General features: G+C 38.2%; 3 protein-coding genes across 7 annotated transcripts; 1 reads left to right on the top strand and 2 right to left on the bottom strand.

Moving 5' to 3' along the window:
• The first annotated feature begins 1470 nt into the window (after positions 1-1470).
• xaf1 (XIAP associated factor 1) lies at positions 1471-5953 on the top strand. The gene is made up of 7 exons (XM_008426176.2): positions 1471-1638; positions 2238-2373; positions 2490-2546; positions 3527-3749; positions 3850-3917; positions 4555-4791; positions 4878-5953. Exons 1-7 carry the CDS (start codon positions 1601-1603, stop codon positions 4920-4922), a joined length of 804 nt encoding a protein of 267 aa, XP_008424398.1. The 5' UTR covers positions 1471-1600; the 3' UTR covers positions 4923-5953.
• A 360-nt stretch (positions 5954-6313) lies between these two features.
• Positions 6314-12369, bottom strand: tekt1 (tektin 1). The gene is made up of 8 exons (XM_008426175.2): positions 12261-12369; positions 10686-10855; positions 10413-10578; positions 10144-10272; positions 9881-10027; positions 9232-9457; positions 7891-8087; positions 6314-6559 (listed from the first exon to the last, which is right to left on the bottom strand). The coding sequence occupies exons 2-8, from the start codon at positions 10849-10851 to the stop codon at positions 6400-6402; spliced, it is 1191 nt and encodes a 396-aa protein (XP_008424397.1). The 5' UTR covers positions 10852-10855; positions 12261-12369; the 3' UTR covers positions 6314-6399.
• An 833-nt stretch (positions 12370-13202) lies between these two features.
• Positions 13203-24494, bottom strand: inpp5ka (inositol polyphosphate-5-phosphatase Ka). 5 transcript variants are annotated; one of them, XM_017308056.1, is made up of 14 exons: positions 24476-24494; positions 23487-23562; positions 21299-21403; positions 20759-20867; positions 20527-20643; positions 19816-19991; positions 19633-19744; positions 19413-19522; positions 19277-19303; positions 16277-16496; positions 15628-15765; positions 15475-15558; positions 15288-15392; positions 13203-14494 (listed from the first exon to the last, which is right to left on the bottom strand). In XM_017308056.1, the coding sequence occupies exons 2-14, from the start codon at positions 23552-23554 to the stop codon at positions 14405-14407; spliced, it is 1461 nt and encodes a 486-aa protein (XP_017163545.1). In that variant the 5' UTR covers positions 23555-23562; positions 24476-24494; the 3' UTR covers positions 13203-14404. The 5 variants fall into 5 exon arrangements, with proteins under 5 accessions (XP_017163545.1, XP_017163543.1, XP_017163544.1 ...); XM_017308054.1 differs by lacking the exon at positions 24476-24494 and adding an exon at positions 23878-23950; XM_017308055.1 differs by lacking the exon at positions 24476-24494 and having other exon boundaries at positions 23487-23928.
• Between the last annotated feature and the right edge of the window lie 604 nt (positions 24495-25098).

Genomic DNA, 25098 nt, shown 5'->3' with positions numbered 1-25098 from the left:
GTGGAGGTGTGCATATTTACACTGATGTGTAAATCACTCATCAAATGATTCCCTACAAATAAGAGACTCAGTATGGAAGATTAGGTTTGCAGAACAGTGTTTGGTGGCATAATTTCAATCTAAAATCACTGCCATTTTCTTAACCAGGATAAAACACCTGCGTTGTTTCTTTATGCTTGTGTTAAAATAGAAACATGACTGATTTCTGTTCAGGCTTCAAATAAAAACTTTTATATATGGGAGCATGCATCTCAGATCTTCTGGAAAATAGTCGAGAAATTGAGTTTTAGGACCTAGAAAAAAATTGCAGGGTTTTTTTCTCATTTTTTTCTCATTTTAATTGTAAAATTTCTCACATTTCCTTAAAAAAAAATAAGTGTGCAGAATTAGAAATGATCTGATGCTCCCAGAAGCAGGTAACGTATGGAATCCTTTCGAAATGGTATTTCATACAAAGAGGAAACCTGATGACTTTAACCGGGACTATTCCTACCTTGTCTTTTTTCTTCAGTACTGAACGTAAATCTAAAATCCTCCTCTTGTTTATCATTTTGTAGTTCATAGGTTGGAGCCCATGACCAAATAAATGCAGATATAAAATGTGCTTTGTTTTTGCGTTCTTGTATGAATTTCTCCACATCACCATAACCACCAATGAACAGACAGTGACCTTTGACACCAGCTCCTCTTTCATAATCAGCTCAATTTGACTGCATTGTACTGTAAGGAGATGGATTGACTTGAGAAGAATTTGGAGCTGAATATCACCACAACTATGAATTCAGAAACATTTATGACAACTTATGAAATAGCTCTCTCTAATCAAACTGAATTGTGGATTATTATGCACCATTATAACTCAATAACACATTTTAGGACATACGATGTCTGGATTTAAGAATATCGTATCAGCGACTGGTTTGCAGCAAAGTCAGATGACATTAACTGTTTTTTTTTAAATCAGGAATTTAATTTTAAACAAGAAAAAATGATTTTTAAAAAACTAATTAACCACAACCCATCTTATCTGAGAAACCTGCTGCTTTAAAATGTAAATCCAGTCTTTTCTCACATTGTTTCATGAGGATTCTTTTCATCAAAAAAGGGAAGCCAAAAGGAACGTGCAACAGCAAACCCAAAATCTTATCTTTCAACTCAACTCACAAAACCTAAGACAGACATAAAAAGGAAGAAACAGTAAAGCTAAAAAGAAAGCAGAGCAGACAAAAACAAAACTGATTACTGAAACAGTTTCAGTTTTGCTTCAAGAATTTTAACAGGTGCTGTTCTAATAAGCAGCCATAATTTACCAATAACTAAAGAATTGATTCTGGTGAATTGATTCTTGTTTTCAAAAACAAGTTGTTATTGGTCATAAAGAGGGTCTGCTAAGAAACTCTGTGCTTCTGTTTTATTCGTCACACCAGGTGAAGACGGAAGCAGCAACACCACTCAAGAGCCTTCAGCGCCTCCCGGTGGTGAATCGGAGTACGTGCAGCCTGCCGGAGGAGATGATTTCACTTTCTGTTTCGGAGAAACGTGATTGAACTTTGCGTTGACGTTTCAAGACAGTTTTCCTCACTCTGAACAACAGCTGTCGATGGAAAACACAGAACCAACCCGAACCTGTGAAACATGGTAAGAACTGACACAGAGCCGCATTGAACGACGAGTGATTTAAGTTTTGATTTATTACCAACATAAATAGCCTGAATAATAATACGGATCTTTGAGGTGTAGATAGAAAAGACGCCTTGGTTTTAGAACCAGTTGTTCACGTTTTTATCTTATCTCAGCCCAACATGAAGTCAAATGTTTGAAAGCATTCCACTTTCAATGCTTTGAAAGTTAAATGCATTGTTGGACTAAGAGGAGCGCAGGTGCAAAAAGAAAAGTTTCACTTCAGTGTGGCCTAAGTTTGAAATGACATATTTGGAGTCGTTGGGTAACTTTTTCAGTAGTTCAGTGAAACAGCTGGTCAGAGTGAACAATAACTTAACTTTCAAGTCTTAAATGATTTCTACCCCTCTGATCAGAGGGAGTCATGTTGTTATGACACTGTAATAACTCCTGACTCCACTTTTAGGCTTACACGATATAACCCTGTGGAGCTTTCGGTTCTTGATAAGAGAACTTCCTGGTTCAAAGACTCTCAATCTTTGCCAGGTCATAAAATAATTTAAAGTTATCTTTAAGTATTTTTCTCGTGAGCTTGTGCTTTTTTTTTTTTCTTTTAGCCACAAGGAGGTGGCAGAGGCCAACTTCCCTCTGCATGAGAGCCACTGCAAACGATTTTTGAGTGTCTGTCCTGACTGTGATGAAGCTGTCCCCAAAGACCAGCTGAGCCAGCACAGAGAGGAGCAGCACACCAAGGTGATCATCCGCCGAGGTGTATAAACTACACCACTTTGTTTTTTTTCCCAACATTTTCCCTGCACAATGACGCTTATGTAGTTATTTCCTGTCGAACCATTTCTGTCCATCTAAAGGTGAAATGCTCCAAGTGCAACAAGAAGATTGAACGGTGTCACCTTGAGGATCATGAGGTGAATTCCTTTTGAACTAATAAGAAGGTTCAATGCAATGTCATGTGGAGGAACATCTCACATACATCCAGTCTTGCTGCTTTGGACTGAAACTTTTATAAAAAGTTGAGGTTAAAGAAGTTTAGGGCCTGGAATGAGATGAAAATACTGTAGATGATATTGCAGCAAAAGTAAAATCTACGGTTTAAAAAAAAAGCTGTATCTTTGGGATCTCTAATTCTACATGAACCTTTTGGTTCACCTTGACTTTAACTGACTGAAAACTGATGGACTTTGCTTCAAAGTCCAGTTAATGACTAGAATTTACCAATTGAAGTGAACTCTCTTTATGTTTTTCAGTGTAAGCCAAGTATACTTCACTATGCTATTCCTAAATATAGTTTATAAAAAGTAAACTTCAACTACTTTAATTAAGTAGTGTAATATCAGTCCGAAAGAACTGCTTGGATATTATTTGGTAACACTTTATTTGAAGGGCCGTAACAGGTGTGCATAAGACTGACATGACATTGTCATAAACATGACATAACACCTGTCATGAACATAAAAAAGTATTTATGAATGTTTATGACTGTTGTCATGAAGTGTCATTCGGTAAATAATGACACTTTTAATGCAAAGTTGCTCTAAAAGTTGCATTGAAAGTCCATTAAAAGTGCCAACGTTGCATGATTATGTAAATTATGATAATTTAATGCAAAATTGGCACTTTTAATGGACTTTCAATGCAACTTTTAGAGCAATTTTGCATTAAAAGTGTCATTATTTACCGAATTATTTTTCAAAGGTTAGCTTTGTCTGTATGGATGGACTATTATGATCTCACTGGATGCAGGTCTTAGCCACCAGCATCAGAAAGCTCATGCAGACTGTTGGGGGTTATTTGAAAGGACACTTTCCTGTCAGATAACCATACAGAGTGAATGTATCAGCGTGTGCGACAGAACAAATGGATCTTTCCAACTGTGCCCTGCTTCCAGGCGGAGGAGTGTCCGGAGCGTCTGCAGAAGTGTTCGTTCTGCGAGCTGGAGGTGCCGTGGAAGCAGCTGGAGGAGCACAGTGTGGTCTGTGGGAGTCGCACGGAGCTCTGCAAGGACTGCGGTCACTACGTCAAACTGAGTGACCAGTCAGAGCACAGTTCAACCTGCTCAGCTGCCGATGAAGAGGACTCAACTCAAACTCTTAGCAGTGCATTAAATACAAGTACTGAAATGGACCAGTTCGGCCCTGAACTCACTTAATGCCCGGAATATATTTTCCTCCTGCTTAACCTGAGCTTTTGCTTTTTTTTTTTTTGTCTCAGCGGAGAACAGAGTGAGCTGTAGAAACTGTGGGAGATCATTTCTGGAAAAAGAGATAGACCGTCATGAGGTACGTTAAACATGTTCCGTTACATTTCCTTGAGAAATTGTGAATTGGACCAAACTGTGTCCAATTCACAGTTTGATCCAATATGAGTTATACAGTTCATAATTCATATTTTGTCATAATATTGTCATAAACCTCAAGGTAATGTGTAATTGTGAAATGGAAGGAAAAGGATGTAATATTTAACTTTATTTTTAACAGGTAAATATCTGAAAAATGTGGCATGTATCTGTATGAAGCCCCTCTGAGGCAGGGCTTTGTAGAACCACACTTTGCTCCAACTCCATCTGCAAGTCTTTTGGGTTATGTCTCCACCAGCTTTGCTCAGCTTCAATATCCCTGGTCACCACAGCATGCTACTGCCACTGCCATGTTTCACACATCTAAAAAGTTCATATCTGACCAGATTTTTTTTTCCATTGAGGCTAATTTACCTTTGGGCAGGTATTAAGCAGACCTTTTATTAGTCCCACATTGTAAAAATAATCAATACAATTTATGGTAAAAAAAAAAAAAAAGTTAAATATCAATAGTTAATACTGTAAAATTCAAAACATAATATTACCATAGAAAATGCATTTATAGCCTCAGGAATTCACTTTGACACGTATCTGTGTCTGTCTTCCGTTCTCACATGCAGCTGAGGTGTTATCAAGAGCTCTATCAAGAGGTTGACACCAAAGAAGAAAAGTGGGAGGATGAAGATGACTTATGCGAACAGCAGAGTCAAGACCAGCTGAGAAGTGCTTATAAAGCCACTTCCCAGTCACATATGTCAGGGAGACAGGGTCCGTGGGTCAGTGGAGACCAGGACCAGATCAGCACCTGCCCACACTGTCACCTGGCCTTGCCGCTCCCAACTCTGAAATGGCATGAGGTAAAATTCCTGAATCACACAGGTTTTTTTTAATTTATGCTAAATATTTCCTTTGAACAGTGTTTTTCTTCTTTTTCGTGTTGTAGGCAAAATGCAGAGTCAGTGTTGTCTTGAAAGCCAGAGAGGGCTAAGGACAGAGAGAAGTCCTATGAATGGATCTCCTGAGAATAATGAGCAGCACAAAGGCCATCCATTGTCTCAGCTGCCATCTTAGAATGTGTGTTTACATTTGTTTTGTAATTTTTATTCTCAGCTGAATCATCTCTTATGGGATATTGTATAATTTCAAGTCATATGAGTGTCGATGCTGACGATGTATTGAATAGTATGTCTGTACTGGGATGACGGGTGTGAAATCCACAGTGTTCTGCTGCGTCAGCACTGATGACCTTATTGCCTTGTTTTAGTTATTCGTAAGTAATGATCTGAAGATGAATTTTATAATGCTATTTATTCCCCAATCAAATCCCTCAAGTGACTAAATTGTAATTAGTTACATTATTCACAAAAAAGGCAACACGTTCAGCTTTAGCATCTCCAATCACGCCTTTCCCCAGCTGAGTTTTATCTTCATCACTGCAGACAGAGCTCCGCATGGCAAAGCATGAGATTAAGTAGTTATTTTGTCATTGCCCCGGCATTCGAGTAATATTTGTGTCAGTTTTGTGGCACGCTTAAGATGTATATATTAACTAGAGCATACACTCATGCCTCCAAATCTTATGACATCACTAGGAAAAATAAAACAAACTTTCTAGCAGCCTGGAAAACCTGGAAATCAAATTTTGTAATGTATTTGCAATAGTGCCATAGAGACATCAGCTTCCCTGTTGTTTAAACTTCTGACATTCAAAGGAAAGTGTGAATTCATCCTGACAGAAGAAACACTATTTGGTTTCATGATATATATTTTTATGAATACGAAACTACAAATAAAAGAACCCATTATTGTGAATTTTGTGTACTTTCATTATGTAATTTCTTTAAAAATTGTCTTTTAAAAAGTCAACAACTACTTTGGTCTTTTAGTTTGTTCTAATATGTTTGGAGCATAAACTGAACTACCGTAGTTCACATTCCATACCCAACTGTCATATTTACACACTCACTGCAGTTTTATCTATTTTCTGTTTCTGCTCAATGTATTAAAAATTTGTCAAAAGTCTTGTCTCATTAGATTTAGTGTCCTCTGCCAGTGATTTTTATTAGTCCAAATCAAAGTAGTGATTTGGAAGGGATATTATGCATGTTTATAACATTTGTTAACATTTTCTAAAATTAAAATCTAAAAATTGGGTTCACCTGTGTGTAATTTGGCAGAATGTCAAACCATGCATCACCTTCCTTCCACTTCACAATAGTCCCCTACTTTAGTGTTGGTGTCTCACACAAAAGTCTCAAACTACAGAGAAGTTGAAGTTCAAGAGGTATAATTAGTTTTGCCAGGCAGTGTGCCGACATAAAAGCTTTAGTAAGTGATTTTAAACGAGAAAAGTTTTAGTCACAGAGTAAAGAAAATAGGTATTTTTTATAACTTTATTTTCTGACATATTGTACATGCCTGTATGTATCAATAACATTCACACATGAAGATTTTCCGCTGATTGGTCAGACGTGGCAAATGACGACGGGCTCCCTAAGCTGCATGCAGACGACCTCATCAATGTAAAGAGAGTTGGCTTTGATCTCAATGTTTTCCTGCAGCTCCAGCTGGCAGCGAACCAGCGCCCTCTGCTCCTCCTCAGACAGAGCCAGTTCCTCACGTAGTCTGACGGAACAGAATAAAAAACAAACAGCCATGTCATGACGAGCTCTGAAGTGCAATTCTTATGAACAGGGAACTCTGAAAACATCTGTGAAACTAGAAATGGGATGGTGGGTTTCCAGTAATATTCCGGTAAATGTGCTCGGTATTTCTGTGAATCCTGTAGCACTCACTTTAAAGCTCTAGAAATTGTAGCCTTTCAGACGTTACTTGGCAATATTTAGCAGATGGTAGAAACAGGGTCGAAACGGAGGTTTGACATGATTTTCAGATATAAAACATGAGTCAAAGGCTATCCTAAACTTTCTAACTGAAGATTTAGTCAAATAACAGAGGCTGGAGGATAAGCTTTATCTTTATAGTTACTACTCCTGGAACCAACAAGATTATTACTTAAGTTTTTTCTTCATTCAACTATAGAAAAATTCTTGCAGACATAGAGCTTTAAATTTACTATAGTAAAACGTACTGTTTCAAAACTTCATTTGGAAGACAAAAGAACTGGATATCATCTGTATAGCAATAATAGGAAATATCCTTAAAAGATGACAGTATCAGGTACAGCAGACACAACAATGGCCCCAAAACAGAACCCTGTGGAACGCCAAATCGAACAGGACAGGAAAGGGATCTGTAAATACATTGATCTATGACAAAAGTGTGAGGATAGTCATTTTAAAGATGACCTGTCATACTTCCTTGAACAGGTTAGATCAAAACATGTTCATTACACTTTTTGCACAGAATCTTTCTCAGATAATGATATTTCAATCTGGTCACTTCTGCCTATTTTGAGCTTCTTAAAGAATGAGCAGTTTTAGGGTATCTTGTTACTTTAAATCCAAATAAGCTGTTGCTGGCCACAACCCCAACTCAATGTTTACACTCGCTTGTGAAAATGCCTGCAATCAGACACACAAATATGCAAATGTACAAATTTGAAAAGCAGAAGTAGAGCCTCCTGCACAACCAACCACAAAAAGAATGCAGCAAGTCGTTTCTGGATGGTAAGTCAACAACAAAACACACGTCTTTTCTAGTAGTCAGTACAGGGCACATGCAGCAGTAAAACCAGCTGACCAAACATGCTGGCACTTGGGTTGATAGGTAATGGGCTGGGTTCTGATTTGGTTGCTAGTTGAAGGGCAATGCCTGCTGATTTGTGATGTTACGTTCGAAAGGTTTTTGAAATGGCTCGTTTTCCACACACCAAAAAACATTAACTTATTGGTGAAAAATGGCTGGGGGGCTTTCTAAGCACTTGGGTTGTTTTCAGAAGCAAATGGAAACACACAAACAACATCAATCAACATGTATCATATTGTAGGACTCACTTGGTGATGTGAAGGTTGAGCTGCTCAACCTCGGCGAGGAGCTGGATCTGGGCTGCGTCGAGACACTGCTCTTTGCCAGGCCTCTCTTTGCGCAGAAGAAGCCGGGCCTGGGCCAAACTCAGGAACTGTTCACTCTCTGCGATGGCTGCTAGCAGATCCTCTTTGATCCTCTGAAGGTTGCTGATCTCACACATGACCTAGAGAGAAGCACCCATAACAATAACCATGAATCCCTGCAGTCTCAAAGAAACCAAATTAGAGAATAAATCTAAAGCAAGTTGCAGAGACAGTATCGGAGCAATATGTATTTCTTTGAATACGGAGCACATTTAATTACTATAAGTCATTATTACTTCTTGATTTCACCTTATTGTTGATATGTTTTTACTGATTTTGTTAATACTTCTCTTTTGTTTCTGGTGGTAAACAACAATCCATAACTGTCCTACAGCTCTGCTAACTGTTGGGCAGTTATGGATTATTCTAAAACAAAACAAAAGTATGCATTTCCTTTGTCTAATTACAGACAAAGAACGGAAATGTTTCTGCCCCCTCCATGCTCTTGTGAGTCCACACCTTATCTATATACTGTCTTTACAGCTGCGTGTATTTGGTGGTATGTATCCACAGATTTGCCCATCTAAAGACTAAAGGTTTTGGAAGAGGAGTGGTTTTCAAGTAAAGCCATAGATTCTAGTTTAGGCTTTGGTATGGACTTTGACTGAGCCATTCTAACATCCCCCCAACCAGTTCACCTTGTTGCACATATTTGCTTTGATCTCTTTCAACAGTGGCCTTCAATTTGATACATTTGGGCATTGCACAACTAATAGTTGTCCTATTACATGCTATACCAATAGATGTGCATCTCTGCAGCTGCTCCAGAGTTACCACGGTTCTCTTGGCTGCTGTTCTGGCTAATGCACACCTTGTCAATTTTGGTGAAGAGTGACCTGTCATACTCTCCTTCTGATCTTGGAATATTGTTTGTAACTACTTTCTCTTCTAACTTGTCCGCAACTTTCTCTCCCTGACCTGTCTGTTGTGTATCTTAAATGTCATGAAGCTGTTTTATTACCAACTTCTGAAGAAGACTACATCAGACTGTATTCAGAAAATAGTGATACACTATTTTGAGTTGATTAACCACACACAACTTTACTAGAAAATACATGGAACTTGAAGTTATTCTCTTCTTAAGATATACATATTAAAACACTGTTAGTGACATGTCACAGATTTATGTTCCTCGTTTGTTCAGGGGGCACCAGATTTGAGCATCTAAGGGAGATGCAACATCTCTTTGCATCTCCCTTAAATAAACCGCACATTGAGCCCTACCTTGGGAAGTTTATCTTCCAGTTGGGTCTTGGCAGCCTTGATCAACTGAATGTTGAGCTGCAAGGCTTCATTAGTAGCCCTGAACTGCTTCTGCATGTCGTCAGCCGACTGCGACAGCAGAGACTCCACCAGAGCGCGCAGGGACAAAGAGTTATTCTTCTGCTGCTCGGCCCTGGCTATGTTGAGGTCTGAGATGTTCTCCCACTGCTTTGGGCTAACTGTTGCGCTGGAAGAGGGACAGAAAACCTTAGAAAACAGCTTGGACTGAAAATACTGGCTCTCTCCAGGTACTCCAGCTTCCTCCCACAATAGAACAAAATGGCTACTTTTTTATTAGCTTAACCTGTCTCCTTGTGTGCTGTTCTGTTGCATTTTGATCAAATGTCCAGTCCTGTCCAAACCCTCTCAGTTCACCACCACAACAGGCCGGTATAAGAAATTAAGTGTAGAATCATGGATGGATGACAAATGCTTGCAACATTCTGTCTGCAAATTCCAATTTTTACCTGAAGCCTGTTAGGGGCTTACTATTTTGTGTAATAGCTGCATTTAAAGTAATCAATAAAGAGGGCTTCAAATAACAGGCTTTACAGTAGCTATACTATAATATTTCTTGTTTTCTGGGAACAACAAGAAGCCGATGGTTTACCTTGAAAGCATAGTGATGTTTTTCTTGGACAGTTGCATATTAGGGATTGTCTGCACGGTCATCAAGGCACAAGAGTTGTCAATGTTTTGAGCTTGAAATTTCTCCTTCAGATCCTGTTCTAAGTAGAACTTAGCAGACCTGTCCAGACTGGAGTAATAAAAGAAGATGAGCGTCATTTCATGTTTGTGTTTATGAAATGTATACTCATTCAGTAGCATCATTATAGGGCAAAACGATATACAGATATTAGCCAGAGTTCTCACCGTATCTGCTCAGCAATCTGCTCTAGCACAATCTGAAGTAGACCTGTCACTTCCTGAAACATCGAACATTCTTTCAGCAGCTCGGCGTCCACCGCATCATGCACCCTGTCAGAAGGGGCCCGTTTCCTTCTGCAAGCCACATAGCAGAACATTTTCACTCAACAGCTGGGAGTTTAAGCTTAAAGTTACTGACATTCCAGGACAGCTGCCAGATGCTTAAGACAGAAAAGAGAAAGATAGGCCGTTTGCTTCTGATTTGGTGGTTTCACCTCGCCTCCAGACAGAGAAGAGTGACTTTCATTGCGTCTTGGTTCATCACCAGGGCCTTCACCACTCTGCTTTGTAAGACTTCAAGGGCATCAATCTCTGGAATAAGCTCCTCGAGCTTCATCTCCACCTCCTTCCTTAAAAACTGAATGTCTCTGACCCGCTGATCTGAACATCAGAGAGAGAAAAGAAAAAGATCACAGCTCAATTACAGCCAAGCAATTTCCTTTAATTCTAAACATGAGCCACCACAAACCCCGTCCTCCCCTACTTACCAAGGCGCTTACTGTCACCATTTTGCATACGGATACATGCGCTCTCAGACTCTGACATGAGCCTCTTGCACTCTGCTCGAAAGAGCTCAGAGCGGTTCAGGACAACCTCAACATTGAGGAGATCAGGTCCATCAAATTTTGGGATACTCACGTCTAGGACAGACATGGTTCTGAGGAGAGACAGAAAAGGAGGATGTCAGAGGAGCGGATAACAGGTTAAATATAAATAATTTACCTCTTTTATATCTGGGTTTTTAGATGTTTGGGAAAATTTAAAAATTCTTTGGGCTTTACCTGGTTTTAAAATGATTTAAATAAATTTTTAAGTACACAAAAAACAAAATGCATTCCACTATGCCATTATTTATTAAACAAAACATAAATATCATGTCAGTACACTTAGAAATGGACTAAGCAGGTAATGCGTTCAGGGTTGAAACAATTAATCTGATTAATCATGATGAATCCATTATTGAAATAATCGTCAACTAATTTAGTATTCCATTAATTTGAGTATGCAGACTGTTTGCTGAAAGAACACGCAAAAAATATTTACATTTTTTATTTAAGATTTAAAAAGCCTTTGTAAATTTGTTCTACCCAGAACTCCTCGAGTGGCATCTTTTTTTAGCTTCTGCATGTTGAGATTGTATTTAAAAAATGTCCTGTTAAGCACCTTTAATCAGTTAACACAAACAATAAATAGATGATTTTTATGCTGTATTGATGGTAAGGTAAAAAGGGAATTTAATTATTTATTTATATATTTTAATATTGGATAAAAAAAGGCTTGAATTAAAAATCTACAGAATGTGATCATTCTATTATCCAAATAATAGAATACTCGATAGATTAATCAATTAATAAAATAATCACTTGCTGCAGCCCAAATTACTTTTTAGGAATGGCTGCCAGAAGAAAGCTTTGTCTCTCTTAAAGCATCGTTTTTAAAGTTAAACAACTGACTTACTAAGCAATGCTCTTTGGACGAATGTGGTCTAAAGTTAAAATGATAGGTCACAATGTCCTGACCTAACCTAACACACAGCACATAGGCACAAAAACGTCATACAAACTGTTCAGCAGTTTGAATTAATGTCTGCAGACACCGTTTGAGGTTAAAGGTGAAGTAGTCTGCCATACAGCTAAAGCCTGGCAGGAAATTCGCTATAAAACAACTGAAGCAGTCCTGCAAAAAAAAAAAAAACTATGGGAAACAACAGTACGAGAGACTGAGAGTTAAAGCTGCTAAAAGTACAAGCTGCTGTAACTACAAGTTACAGAATGAAATGTACTGTTTAAAGCCTTATCTTGACTGTGGAGATTCTATTGTGTGTCTTCGAAAGGCCTTAATAAAATACTATTTCCGAATACTTACACCATAAAATACATTGAACTTTCTTTTTACGTCGGAGCTTTTGTTCAACAATAAAAAAAAAAACCGTTGACATTAGCAACAAGTCACCCAAACCTGAACCTGTTAGCTAACCAGTGCTCTTTAATAAAAAAAAGTAACATTTTTAAATCGATATCAATATAAGTTTATGAATAAATTATTTTCTGTGTGAAACGCACCTTCTTTCGCGCAGCTGATACAGAGAAAATGTAGCGGAGATCCCGCTGACCACAGGCACAAATTAACAAAACAAATGGTTACTATGGCAACCGGTCGACCAATCCTAAAGCGAGATTCCTCCGCGGAGGAATCTCGCTTTAGGACTTCAACGCAGCTGCACTTCAACGCAGCATTTGACCGCCGCGTTTTTACTCCATGGTGCATTCAAGTCAAGTCGTACACTAGCATATCAACATAGAGACAATTCCAAAACGATTAAATATTTAATTTTTCTCGTCAAAGGTCACTAAGGTGTTTTTCTACAAGTTTCAAATAACATTATTTTTGAAGTTCGGTCCTGTTAAATGAGCCAAATCTGAGGTGTTGCTGTCCATGGCACTGGACAGTCCATTTGTTTAATTGGGAAAAAAAATATTAAAATCTGCAGCAGAATCACAATGAAACCATGTGTGCTTTATTGGCTGTTAATCTAATAGTTGGAATTTTAGAGCATTTTAAAAACCGGGCAGTATATAACTTACTATTTATTCAGGTGATTATTAATAAATCTATTATCTAATTTTTATCAATCAATCACAGTTGTTTAATTGTTTTATGTTATAGATGATTCCTTAGCAGGTATTTTTCCTGAATACATCAGTTCTCTGACATTTACCAAGTCATATCCCCAGATCATTTCCATCCTGAGTGCTGTTATTTACCAAAGTGTTAGTAGCATGTAGGTTTTTATAAAGTATTAAAAGTGTAAACTCTGGATTGGTTAACATTCCTAGATCATCTAAAATTTTACAAAAATTACAGTAAGTTAGCTCAAAACCGATTAAAAATGCCATTTACCATAAACTGTACATTTTCCAGCATGAATACCAACAAACGAATAAAACCAAGATTAAGTAGGGAATTATTTAAGTTTTATTTTTGAAGTTTTTTTTTTGTTTTTGTTTTTTTTTTACAGTACATTTGCAAAGAAGCAGCTGACAAAAAAAGTCAACAGCAAAAAATTTTCCAGAGAGCCGAGATGAGGCTCTAAGCTTATAACAGAAAGATCCAAATGAGATCTGAAAAAATAAGCAATAAAGATGTCGAAAGATTAAATATAAGGTACTGGTGATGAAGAGGTCAAAGTTATGTTAAGCAGCATACAGTTCAGTTTAGACAATTGCTTTAAAGGCACTTGATGAATTTGCCACAAAACATATACTGAATAATAATGACAAATTTTCAATATATATTTACGTTTAACAACATTAAACAGTGCAAAAATATTCATTAAGTTTACAGTGATGCCACAATCTACATTAAAAGGGAATGATTTCAATATTTTCTTTTAAACTCATGAGGGCTGAAGTTGCAAAGCTGACCTGGAGTCATTGGAAACAGATCCAACTAATAAAACAGCAGTTCAGTTCTCAGTGAACAACTGGAGAGCTTTAAAATCCAAACTGTCAAATTGTCATTTGTCTTTGTACAGCAGCTTGTCTCTACAACAATAATCACCAAATAATTTAAAATTACAATCGCATCCAGCTTTCACACAACAGCAGTGATTTTTTTTCATGACAGTACACAGATAAAGAGAAGTATTCCAGAACAAAAACTTCTCATTTTTCTAAACATTTCACTCTTTCTGTATGTACACCTTATAATTTAATAAAAGAATCTCTGTTTTTAAGGTTTATTTTCTTCAATGAGAGGAAAATGCTGTAAAATGAGAAATCAGTGCATTGCACAAGCACATACTGGCTCTCAGAAAAAAGTATATAATTGCTGAAAATGTGAAAAGTTCACATATAAATTGAGATAGCATGGAAAGAGAAAAGTTTGCTTCCTAATTCCCTTTTCCAAGCTGACAGTTTACTGGAGGGTTGCTGTCTTCTAGCAGAAGCTGAAAAAATGGTTCCTTCATCCCTGAGCTGGTCTTAAGGAAATTCTCCAATGTCCTTCGTCTTTACATCTATAAGCTATTGGACATTAGCCAGGTATTAATACAGCAGTTGGTCTGTCTACCAGAAGACCACTCATTCCAGAAAAATGTACCAACCACAGAGGTTTTGGGCTCAGTGGGGATGAGATTCCTAATTTGAACTCTGAGCTGGAGGTCAAGAAACCAGATCAGTTGTTCCACATCTGGGAGCGATTTACTTCAAAAGTCTTCACTTCTTGCTATTCTGTCCAGTCCATTGATCCTCTCAGGAAACAAGCCTTCTGCCACAGCTACCTTGGACTCTTGGACCTAAAAATATAAAGATAAAAAAAAAAAAAGAAAGTACATTGGAAAATCTGAGTAGTAAAATGTTCCTTTATTGAGGGTTTTTGTAGATTTCACCAACTCAAATTTAAGACTTTTTAAGACTATTATGAATAAAACTTAAGACCTGTCTCACAACAGAAATGTACAAAAAGAAATACTATATTTTATATAATAGCGCCGTGCGTTTTTTCCAGAGAATGCATGTTGTATTGTACTGGTTGGCAACAGAAGTGAGCCAAAGGCACAGACAAAAGTCATCCAGCCAACTGGTGATAACTTACACTTACCAATAAAGATCAAGAAAATCCAAATAACTTTCAAGGGTTTATTAGCAACTTAATCGGTGGTATCCTGAATAGCCTCAAGTCACAGAACGTAATGAAGATGTCTCAACTTCTGACTGACAGAAAAGTCCCATGAAAAAAAAAAAGAACTACATAAAATATAGGACATTAAACAGTCTTGCCGCAACAAATTTTAAGACTAGTGAGTATTTAAGATCAACTTACACGTTTTCTAATGAATTTAAGACATTTTAAGGTCTTAATTTTAGATACATGACTTTAAGACTTTTTGAGGATGTGTGGACACCCTGCTGAGTGCTAAGCAGACTGTAATCCAATAGAAATATTAATAACTATATATTATTAACTATATAATATATTGAAGGATTATGTCCCCAAATCAAAACACTCCATAAGGACAATCATATCATCATTCCTAGTGCAATGCACACTTTCTTTCATATTAATGCATGCTTTTGTTGATCGCTCACCTTAAATGGTTCACTAATTCCAATGATGCACCGCAGGTTGCTGCTGTAGTAACACAGGACACACTCTCCCCCCCTAACCGGGATTTCCTCTTTACCCATGAACACCTAAAAACAACAAAAGAGTAAAACGCCTCTGCAAACCTTTCCACTCAGACTTAGCAACACTCCAGGCTTCTTTAGCTCCCACCTGCATCATTTCGTCGTTAAAGGTCACTTCATCGTCTTTGACCCACGTGTAGGTGATGTAGTCCGACACGCTGCTGAATCCAACCTGAAATCCAGACATGGTGTGAGTGAGGTAGAAACAGAAACCCTAATGAGCTGCTGGTGGAAGGATAACCTTGTAGAGTCCAATCCAGTCCCAAGTACTGGATGGGAAGGGCTGCAGGGGGTTGTAGAGAACAATGGAGTCAATGTCCGCACTCCAGTCGCCTTCTGCATGCAGACTCACCAGAGGAGTCTGGTGCATCTTCGTCAGCTATAAGGACAGAGACACCAACTTTAATGGGTGTTTAACAGCAAATACAGTCATTATAAAGTCTCTAACACTGCAGGAGGAAACCAAACAATGTGTATTTATTCATACCTCTAATCTATTGTCAAGATGACAAAAACAAAGTCAATCTTCATTTTGTCATCTTGTCTTAAAATGACTCAAAATCATAAAGTCGTTGTTTGAAAAATTCTCTGACTTCCTGATTGGGAAGTCTGAATCTGGGGGACCTTACAGTTCCTTTTTCCAACTCAGAAGTCAGAATTTCTCAGGTTCTGAATACAAATGGATTGCAGCTCATCTGTAGGCCAAATCTGATATTTTCAACAGTAATTCTTAGCATTGCTGTGAACGCAATAAGAGGTTTCAGTTCACATATGTAGCCTCAAAGACAGAGGCCTTGAGCTCAAACTGTACTAATGCAGAATGAAGAAACAAAGCAAGAGAATTGAGCTCTGATTCATCACATTTCTTCCCACTTGCTGGAGTTTCTCACCTCCAGGGTGAAGATGCCAATCACAGGTTTGTGGTCACTGATGCTGAACTCCATGTTGCTGGTGTACAAGTCCTGCCGGACCTTCAGAGGATACTCCTCTTCCTCTTTCAGTTGCTTCTTCTCCTTTACATCGTTTTCATCTTGCTCGTCGTTGGGTTGGGATTTGGGTCGGACACGCCACAGAATCCGGTCGGTCCAGGCAGGTTTTCGCTTCTTACCACTAGACAGGTGATCACAGACGATATAGGATGGGAAATGTCAGTTTGGAAAATAAAAATAAGCTTGTTTCCTGAGAGGATCAATACCTTGCAAAGGTATTGATATTTGTTGAACTTATTTACATTTGATCACATGACAGCTACAAACTTTATAGCTTTGGTAGAGATTTTAGGTGATCAGCCAGAACATGGTGGTGCAACATTATGGAGGGGAAAGAATAAAACTATGCCTATATTGACATTTTGCTCCATCACATATTTGAATATTTTATTTATGTTAAAGCTGCAGGTGTTTAAAACAAGTGAAACATCTTTATTTCCAATCTCTTAGCATTAAATTTCCAATAAATTATTTTTATACAGCATTCAATCTGAGTGGTGCAGCTGAGCACGTTATTTCTCTCAATTTGTGTAGGAGAAAAAAAGAAAGTTTGAAATTATGTGTTAGCATTTTCTGAGTTGGATGTATGGATTCAAATATTCATTTAAACATGTTAGTCTATCCTCTTTACACACCCTTTCCCTCATAATGCATACATGAAATACAAAATTGTAAGTAGGAAGATCTGTTAAATGGACGAGTTTGTTGCAATTTCTAGCATCTATACTCAGTACGACTGTTAAATGCTAAAGTTGTAGGAATCTTGCTGTGTCTATCCTTGCTGTAAATTAAAACAGGAAAGAGCTTGTGGTGACAACAACAATGCTAATCCTTTAATTTGACTTTACAGGCAATTTGTTTAAAAAAAAAAAGAAAAAAGAATGGTTTGTGTAACCAACTGGTTGTTTCTAATGTTGGTCATAAAAGCAAAGTATTCAAACCTGAATGATGCAGAGAGCAGCTTCGCACCTGTGAGGGTTCAGAACCCTAACGGCCTAATCTTACAATCACTCCTGCTAATACTGTGAAACTTAATACAGTCACTGGTCAAGAAGTGGCGCAATCTCTATTTCTGTCCACACATGTTAGATAATAAGCCAGCCATATTAGAAAACATGCTCCCTTTTAAATAAACAATCCTAAAAAGTAGTAGTGTGGTGGTAAACAGTGAGGGTTAACAGGAGTTAATACAGGTAACAGATACCAACGGTGCTTCACAATCCGTATCTTTTATTCATATAGCATTTAATACGTACTACTCACAAAAAGTTGGAAAAATTTGGCTTTTGGGGTGAAAAATGTAGAATATGGATCTGTGTTACAACCTTGTGATGGTGAGCTAAGCTCAGCCTTGCAAACCCAATCGTCTTGGTCTCAAGATTTCAAAATGTGAACCAAGAAATTAATTGACTGAATCATGGATCAAACACCTGTTGTTAGGTTCTTTGTTGAAGAACAAGAAGTTGAGCAAAATGCACTGAAGCTTTAAACAGTTGGACGTGTGCAACAGTTTAGAGAAGGTCACATTAAGTTCACCTGCAAAGGTTAAAATGATTTTTAAGTGAATTTCACCCTAAAGTCAAATATCACTAACTCTTCATGAGTACTGTGATTTCACTATTCATATATACGTGAAATACTTTTATGATTTAAATCTATTAAATAATCTAATGAAAGCTTTTTGGGTCGTAGGGCTTAAAAAACCCAAAGGGTCATTTCCCCAACATCAGAAATAAACTGGAAAAAAATATATTTTAGGCTTTGTGTGCAAAGACAGGCTGAGTTTAAAACTCATAACCATCTCTGCTTGTTCAAGTTTGCTATTATCGCTTAGCTAAGGTTTAAATATGATGCTTAAAATATGTCACTTTTACCAGAAGGTAAAAGTGGTACATATGCACATTAAAGCATGGTTAGATGAATTAGGTAAGGCCAAATACAGAGCCTACCTAAAGTATTCATACCTCTCAAACTTTTTTGAAAGCTGAATATGTAACTTTTATAAAAAATGTTTTTTATATATTTCTTAAAACCTTTATTATGTCATGACAGCATAACAAGAACTAGAAAATCTGTGAGAAAAATTGACATTCTCCACCTCCTTCTCCCAGTGCTGCTATTGCTAATGCTAATGCTAGTGCTGGCCAATCTGTAGCCCAGCAGAGAGCTACTCTGCTGACTCTGATTGGTTGTTTCTGACAGAGCGGTGTCTTCTGCAGATGGTAGTAGGACCGCAGAGTGGAGGCAGAGGAGCTCAATTTTTTTCAGATTATCTGTTTTATGTTGCACTATCAGGACATGTTAAACATCTAAAAAAACAATTTTTTAAAATAAAAGTTAAATACTGTTTATTTCAGTCAGATTTTGCCATGTTACAGCCACAAACTTCAATGTACATTTGAGCCCCAAATTATTCATAACCCTCACTGACTTAGATCTCAAAAGCATGTTGGAAAATAGAGGTATCTCCAAAAACAATAAAACTGTGTGGAAAAGAGCATAGACATTTAATCAAATCAAAATAATTTACCTGGTTTTATTTACATTTTATTAAAATTGTCGTGTCAATAATGATTTATAGTTTTATAAATAATCTATCGTAAGTTATTTACTGGCAATATAACAATCAAATCCTTTTTATAATTCGTGATCAGGACCCTGATTGGATCACCCCAAAGCTATTACCATCACTTCCAGTCAGATGAACCATACTGGTAAAATTAAATGACAAGTAAAACTAAATCTGCAACGGATATGAATAACTTTGGCCTCATCTGTATCTGCAGTAAAATTTGTGTTTATAACATGGCGAAACGTGGAAGAGTTCAGGAGTTTGAGTGACTTTAGAAGGTCCTGTATTTTAGGGAAATGTGCATATGATTAGACTTTAGGAACGCTTACTTAAAGCCAAACCATGTTGCGTAGAATCTGTAAAGTTAAAAAGAGGTGAAGATAAAATAAACACAAATTAGAAATAAAATGATGATTTTAATCATCATGATGATTTTAATCATCATGATGATTTCAATCCGAGTACCTGCTGTCGTAGGTATCTGAGTTCAAGTCAAATTTGTATGTGGGCTGAAAGTCCAGCGGTCCTTCTTCAAACTCCTGCAGCAGCTTCTCCTTCTTCTTCATCATGATCAGCTGAAAACACAACATGTTTTTCACACAGCATCATCGTAGTTAGCCAAGTACTGACGGATGACCCCTGGATTCTCTCACAAATACGAGCTGAAAGACGGTGAAAGTCCAACCTGGTCATGACTCCACAGCAGGTTGTAGGTTTGGTTGTTGATACACGAGCGGACAAAGTGCATGCCGTGGTCCTGGATCCTGAAGTTGAGATCTCCGAACCAGAACACCAGCCTGATCAGAACAACAGCAGAAATTAATAAAACATGTTACCTGTGCTGTTTGAGCCGCGTGTGTTTTCTCACCTGTGGTCGATTATTCTTGGAGCTTTCTTGCAATCGAAGGTCTGCGTGTCCATGATGTGCTCAAACTCATCCACCCTTTCATTTGCATACTTCATATGAGCAGCCAGGTGGCAGTTGAGGAAGCAGAGCATGTGTCCATAAAAAGACAGACGAACCGACACTCCGCCTTTGTTGCCCTGACAGACAAACAGGAAGGGAGAGAAATAAAACAGTCAAATATGCAGGAGTAAGAGGAAAAACGTATGAAGCACTGAAACGTACAAAAATTTCCTTCTGCTTTTTTGGTTCGGTTCATGAATCAAACAGAATAATAAGGATGCAGTGTGGCTTAAGGAACTACTGGACTAAAAATATAAATGTGGAACTTCAAGTTTCTGAGTGCGCATTTGAAAATGTGCTCCTCACGTTTTTCACATTACAGTTTTTATTTATTTTTAACGACAAATAGTGAAACATTAGTGTTTTCAAACACTCCTGGTGAGAACATTGCTGCATTCAGAAACAGCTTAGGCCCTCTTTTCACCCTATTACAAAGTCCTAATAAGAGTAAAAATGTGATCTAGAGTGTGTGTGTGTGTGTGGGGGGGTGTGTGTGTGTGGGTGGGGTGGGGTGTGTGCGTGCGTGTGTGTGTGTGCTTCATTTCAATTGAAATTCAATTCAAAGCTCAATTTGAATTGAACTGAAATTTTCCGTGTGTCTTTACTGCTCACCCAGTAACCAAATATGCCGGTGCGGGTGTAGGTGGCCTGGATGTCTCTGATGAAGGGGACGTGCTCCAGTTTGGAGAAGAATAGCAGCAGTAGACCCTGCATTCTTATCGATGACACCTGAAACACGTCGTTTCGCAACATATGCAACCCTTAGTTTGAAAGTATTCATTGTTTGTTCTCATTTACCATGCAAAATATGTCCATTGCATGGATTTGTATAGAGGAAATGTACCTTGATGTAATTCAACGGAGCTAGGGTGGAAGTAAACAGCTGACTCCAGGGGTCGTCAAACATCATGTCCGACACAAACCTCACTGGTCCTGAGTAAACTTCCTGCAGCCTGAGCACATACAGGTATGACTGTCAATCTGCCATATAAATGCACACAAAATTGTCGGTACCCCTCTAGTAATGGCCGAAAAAGCCACAATGGCCACAGAAATAACTTGAAAGTAATAATAGTAATAATACATAAAAATTAACTGAAAATAACAAATGAAAATCTGACACTGCATCTGAATTGTCTTTCAACAGAATAATTAAAAAAACAAACAAGCCTGGACAAAAATGATAGTACGTGTAACTGAAACCAAACAATTTCTGTAACTCTTAATGAGACGGCAGTGTTTGATTTTCATTGCTCCATTTTCATTACTTTTGTCGGTTTCAAGTTATTTCAGTGACCATTGTGGGGGTTTCTTATTCATTAACAAAGACTTACCAACATTTTTGCCACTTGTGCATATATGAAAAAGAAAACTTCAGCCATACCCTATGACATAGAGGTCAGGAGTCTTTGGCGAGTTCAAGTGGAGAAGTGAGGCCACATCATCAGTAGGATCAGCCGTCGCCACGTTCCACGTCACCATGTGAAGTCTGGAAGAAGGGAAGAAAAAAAATGAATCAAATGAATTAATTCAATCTGCTTCGGCTTATTCTGAAAACCTTTTGGGTCAGCACTTCTCTTTAACCACCAACCAAAGAAAAGCTCATCAAGCCTGAGCGTGGAAGCTGTTACAATGGCAGCAGTGAGATACCGCCGCCAGAAGCAAATCAGGCGCTACAGTTTGTTAAGACTCAACTCAGAGCCCGGACTGTGCTCTGAGTTGAGCACAGCTGTTATTAAGGAGAAATAAAGAAGTTTGTTGAGAGCACAGAGAGGTATAGATATAAAAAAATAACAAACAAAGCAAAATTATTTCTCTAAAAAACTGATCTCTGGGTCCAGCTCCTTCTTGTTCCACCTGAAGTTGTCCTTTTTTGGCTTGTTGACTCTCTTGGCACAGGAGAGGAAGGCACTGTCCAGGGTCTTGACCATTTTCTGGTGCAACTCGGTTTTGGGGTCCAGGTCATCCACACAGGTCATCAGCTGGTTTAGCCGATGGCGCAGAGCCAGTTTGCTTGCCGTTGACTGTGTGGCATCAGAAGAGAGGGTGTCACTGCGGACGCGCCCCATGGTTCCCAGCAGACCGCTGATTTCGTCCATTCTGGCTCGAGATGCAAATCCAGTAAGAACTCCCTGAATCCCCCACTGAGAAGGTTCTAAAGTTATCTGAAGGACTCAGCAAAAAATATTAAAAACAGGTTGATTAGAGAGTGAATCAAGGGAGTCGAGAGCGCTTTTAGTGTAGAATCAAACCACCAAAAGGGAAGTGGAGAAAGTCCAGGCTGGGTAGCTGGACAGGGAGATTAGGGAATTGGCTCATTTGTCTACAAGTCGCCTTTGTGCTCTGAACTCTACCTCTAATCTCACTGAAAAATGTCCCAACAATAGGCCTATTAAAATAATTGAGAAACCACGTTGCAAACGAGAACAGAGCTGCTCCTGCCTCAGCTAGACGGCAGCACGCTGGCCGCTTGTTTCACTCCAAATCCGCATTAGGTGTATGTTGTTGAGCAACCTAATCCGCCCGTTAGAATGCAGCGGAGTGGTAAACAGTGCTCCGGGTTTAGTGTTACAGCACATTCAATCCTGCATGACTCATGCAATCAGGCTTTTTAAAGAGATCCCTGGAGTACCAGGCGGCACAAAGAGCAGATCCACTATTTAAAGCAAGACCTTTGATTAAGAGAAGAAGGAGAACAGCTTCATGTTGACACTTGAAGATACGTTTTAACTTGGTGCTATAATGTAATGGAGGATGTCATGATGAAGAGTTTAACCCTCACCTCACCTATAATTATGAAATCTAGACCACAACAGAAATAACAAGACCATGAAATGAGCTTCACCAGTAGAAAGGCAGCATTAAAAAGAGTCGGCTGAGTTGGTTCAAACATCTGATCAGGATGCCTCTGACAATCCAGCCTCATCCCAAAGGAAGAAGATCCTATGGGAGGTCCAGGACTCAGTGCAGGGAAAACCTTGTTGTGGCCTTCTGTGGAGCCCCTTATGCTGATGGGTATGTGATTAAGTGATTTCTGTCCAATCACAACACTGTAAACAGTTTGATCCTTGGTGAATGTCCCAAATTAAGCAAAGAACAACGAATGAATGAGTAGATGGATCAGTCTTAAGAGCTCTAATGCTGACAGTTTAGTACTAAATAAAGCAGCAAATACATGCCTATAAGTAATGCTACAGCTAAAAATTCTTAATTTTGTGCAACTTTTTAAATATATTTTTATCTTCGTGTGAGCCTACATGCTTCAATCCTGGTGTTACACCTGCGTTTTCCAACTGTGGGACAATGAAGGATATTTCTAATCTAAAAGTGCAGATCATAGGAAGTATTTCAATTTAGTTTAAAAGATTCTAAAGCATCACAGAAGTGCTGCAAGCAATATAAAAGCAATGAACAGCAAAAAAGAAAAACAAGATTAACTTTTTGTTATTGAGGATGTGCACCACGCATCATCTCATTTCACCCAACACTGTGCCAGATCCACCTTCGTTATTACAGAGCAGGACATCAATGTGACTTTATTTACTTGTTTATTAACCGGAAGAAGATCCTACCTGAATCTTTCACTTTCCTTCTCCAGTGGCTGATGATCACCTGGTTGCTCCTCGTTCTCCTCCATCATCTCCACGCCTAGCAGCACCAGATGTAACAGTTCAACTCCAGATTCGTGTCCTTGTAAACAGCTAAACAGCCAATATTAGACCTAATATATTTTATTATTTTTTTCTTTGCTTCTGTAAACTTTAGCCGTTGGTCCCAGATACTCTGGTGGTGTGTTATTGTAACGAAACGCAACGCTAGCTGTACTGCGCAGCAAGCTAAAGAGAGTCCTGTTTTAAATTAAGTACAAAATACCGGAAACAACAAGATGCACCAGAAGTTATATTATTACGTAACACCTGAAAGGCTTTGGTAATATTTATTTTGGCTTTAAAATCAACTTACGAGAAGGAGTATAGCGGTCAGAAGCCGCAGAAGTACAGTATTGTTGTTGTTCCCGCCCCTAACCGGAAAGTAGGTAGTTTACTTTCAAAATAAAAGACTTACTCTAAGAGCTGCTTCTTCTATACGTCAGCGTGTTGGTCATATTGTGAGTGGCAAGGTCGTTTAGCTATCATTTAACAGACGTGTGTAGAGTCTGGATTTTATAAATAAAAGGGGTAACAAACATCCGAATTTAATTATTTCCATGTATCGATTTATCTCGTTCTTATAACACTAATGATGGTGAGACAAAATATTACTTAAACTAAATCAAAATATGAAAGAAACATTTCCTGTTTCTATTTTAAATACTTTGGAATATGCGTCCCAGTAGGGTTATTTTCTCAGATTTAAAGTGCATTTTGAAAACCTTTTGGCAGGTAAACAAGATTTTCATTTAGCCCGCATTGCAGAATTCAACTTTTTTTTGGTCGATATTGCAATATTCTAATAGTAAATGTCGTGTTGCTTAAGCTCAAATCAGAAAGTTATTTAAAACATAAATGGTAGTTGTATGTCCGGTTCTAATAAGAAGGAACATGAGAAATTTGATAAATACCAAGTTTTCAAAGAGGAAATAGAAGTTGGAGAGTCAAGTCCTCAGTGATCTTCGACTTTGAGCTGCTATTCAAATTGAGGGAGTGGTTTCAGGAACATCTATCTCTAGCCAGAAGGGGGCAGTCTTACGAACATGTAAGATAAGATTCAGATGCTCTACAGATGTCTTTTCTATACGTTCAAAGTTGCAATACTAAAGCAACTCTTCTGTTATGTAAAATATTGAAGTAAAAGCTCATCAATTGCTGAGAGAAATTGATAAGCCTCAACCTCCCAACACCCGCCCCTACCTACACCACCAAAAGTTGTCAACAGGCAGAGCAACCAAATCTTAGCAGTTTCCCCCTCCATTCATGTGCCAACAATATACCCTACTATTACCATCGTTCCAGTTAACTGGAATCTGATCACAAATTAATGTAAGCTAAAGGAGTACGAGTTCAGACATTATAAACAGTATTGCAAATCATACAACTATTAAGCAAAACAAGTCAAAGAGTTTTAATCATCTTCTGAGTGGAGAAAAGGTTAAAGAGATAAAAAATTATGTGGGTCTAGATACAAATTCATAAAGTTCTGCAGACTATCACTGCCATAGTTTGCTTCAGCTTCACTATCGAAGGC

The sequence above is a fragment of the Poecilia reticulata genome, linkage group LG13 (genome assembly GCF_000633615.1).
Source record: "Poecilia reticulata strain Guanapo linkage group LG13, Guppy_female_1.0+MT, whole genome shotgun sequence".
Lineage (NCBI taxonomy): Eukaryota > Metazoa > Chordata > Actinopteri > Cyprinodontiformes > Poeciliidae > Poecilia > Poecilia reticulata.
The sequence above is the reverse complement of the archived record's forward strand: the minus strand, read 5'-3'. Positions and strand labels throughout refer to the sequence as shown.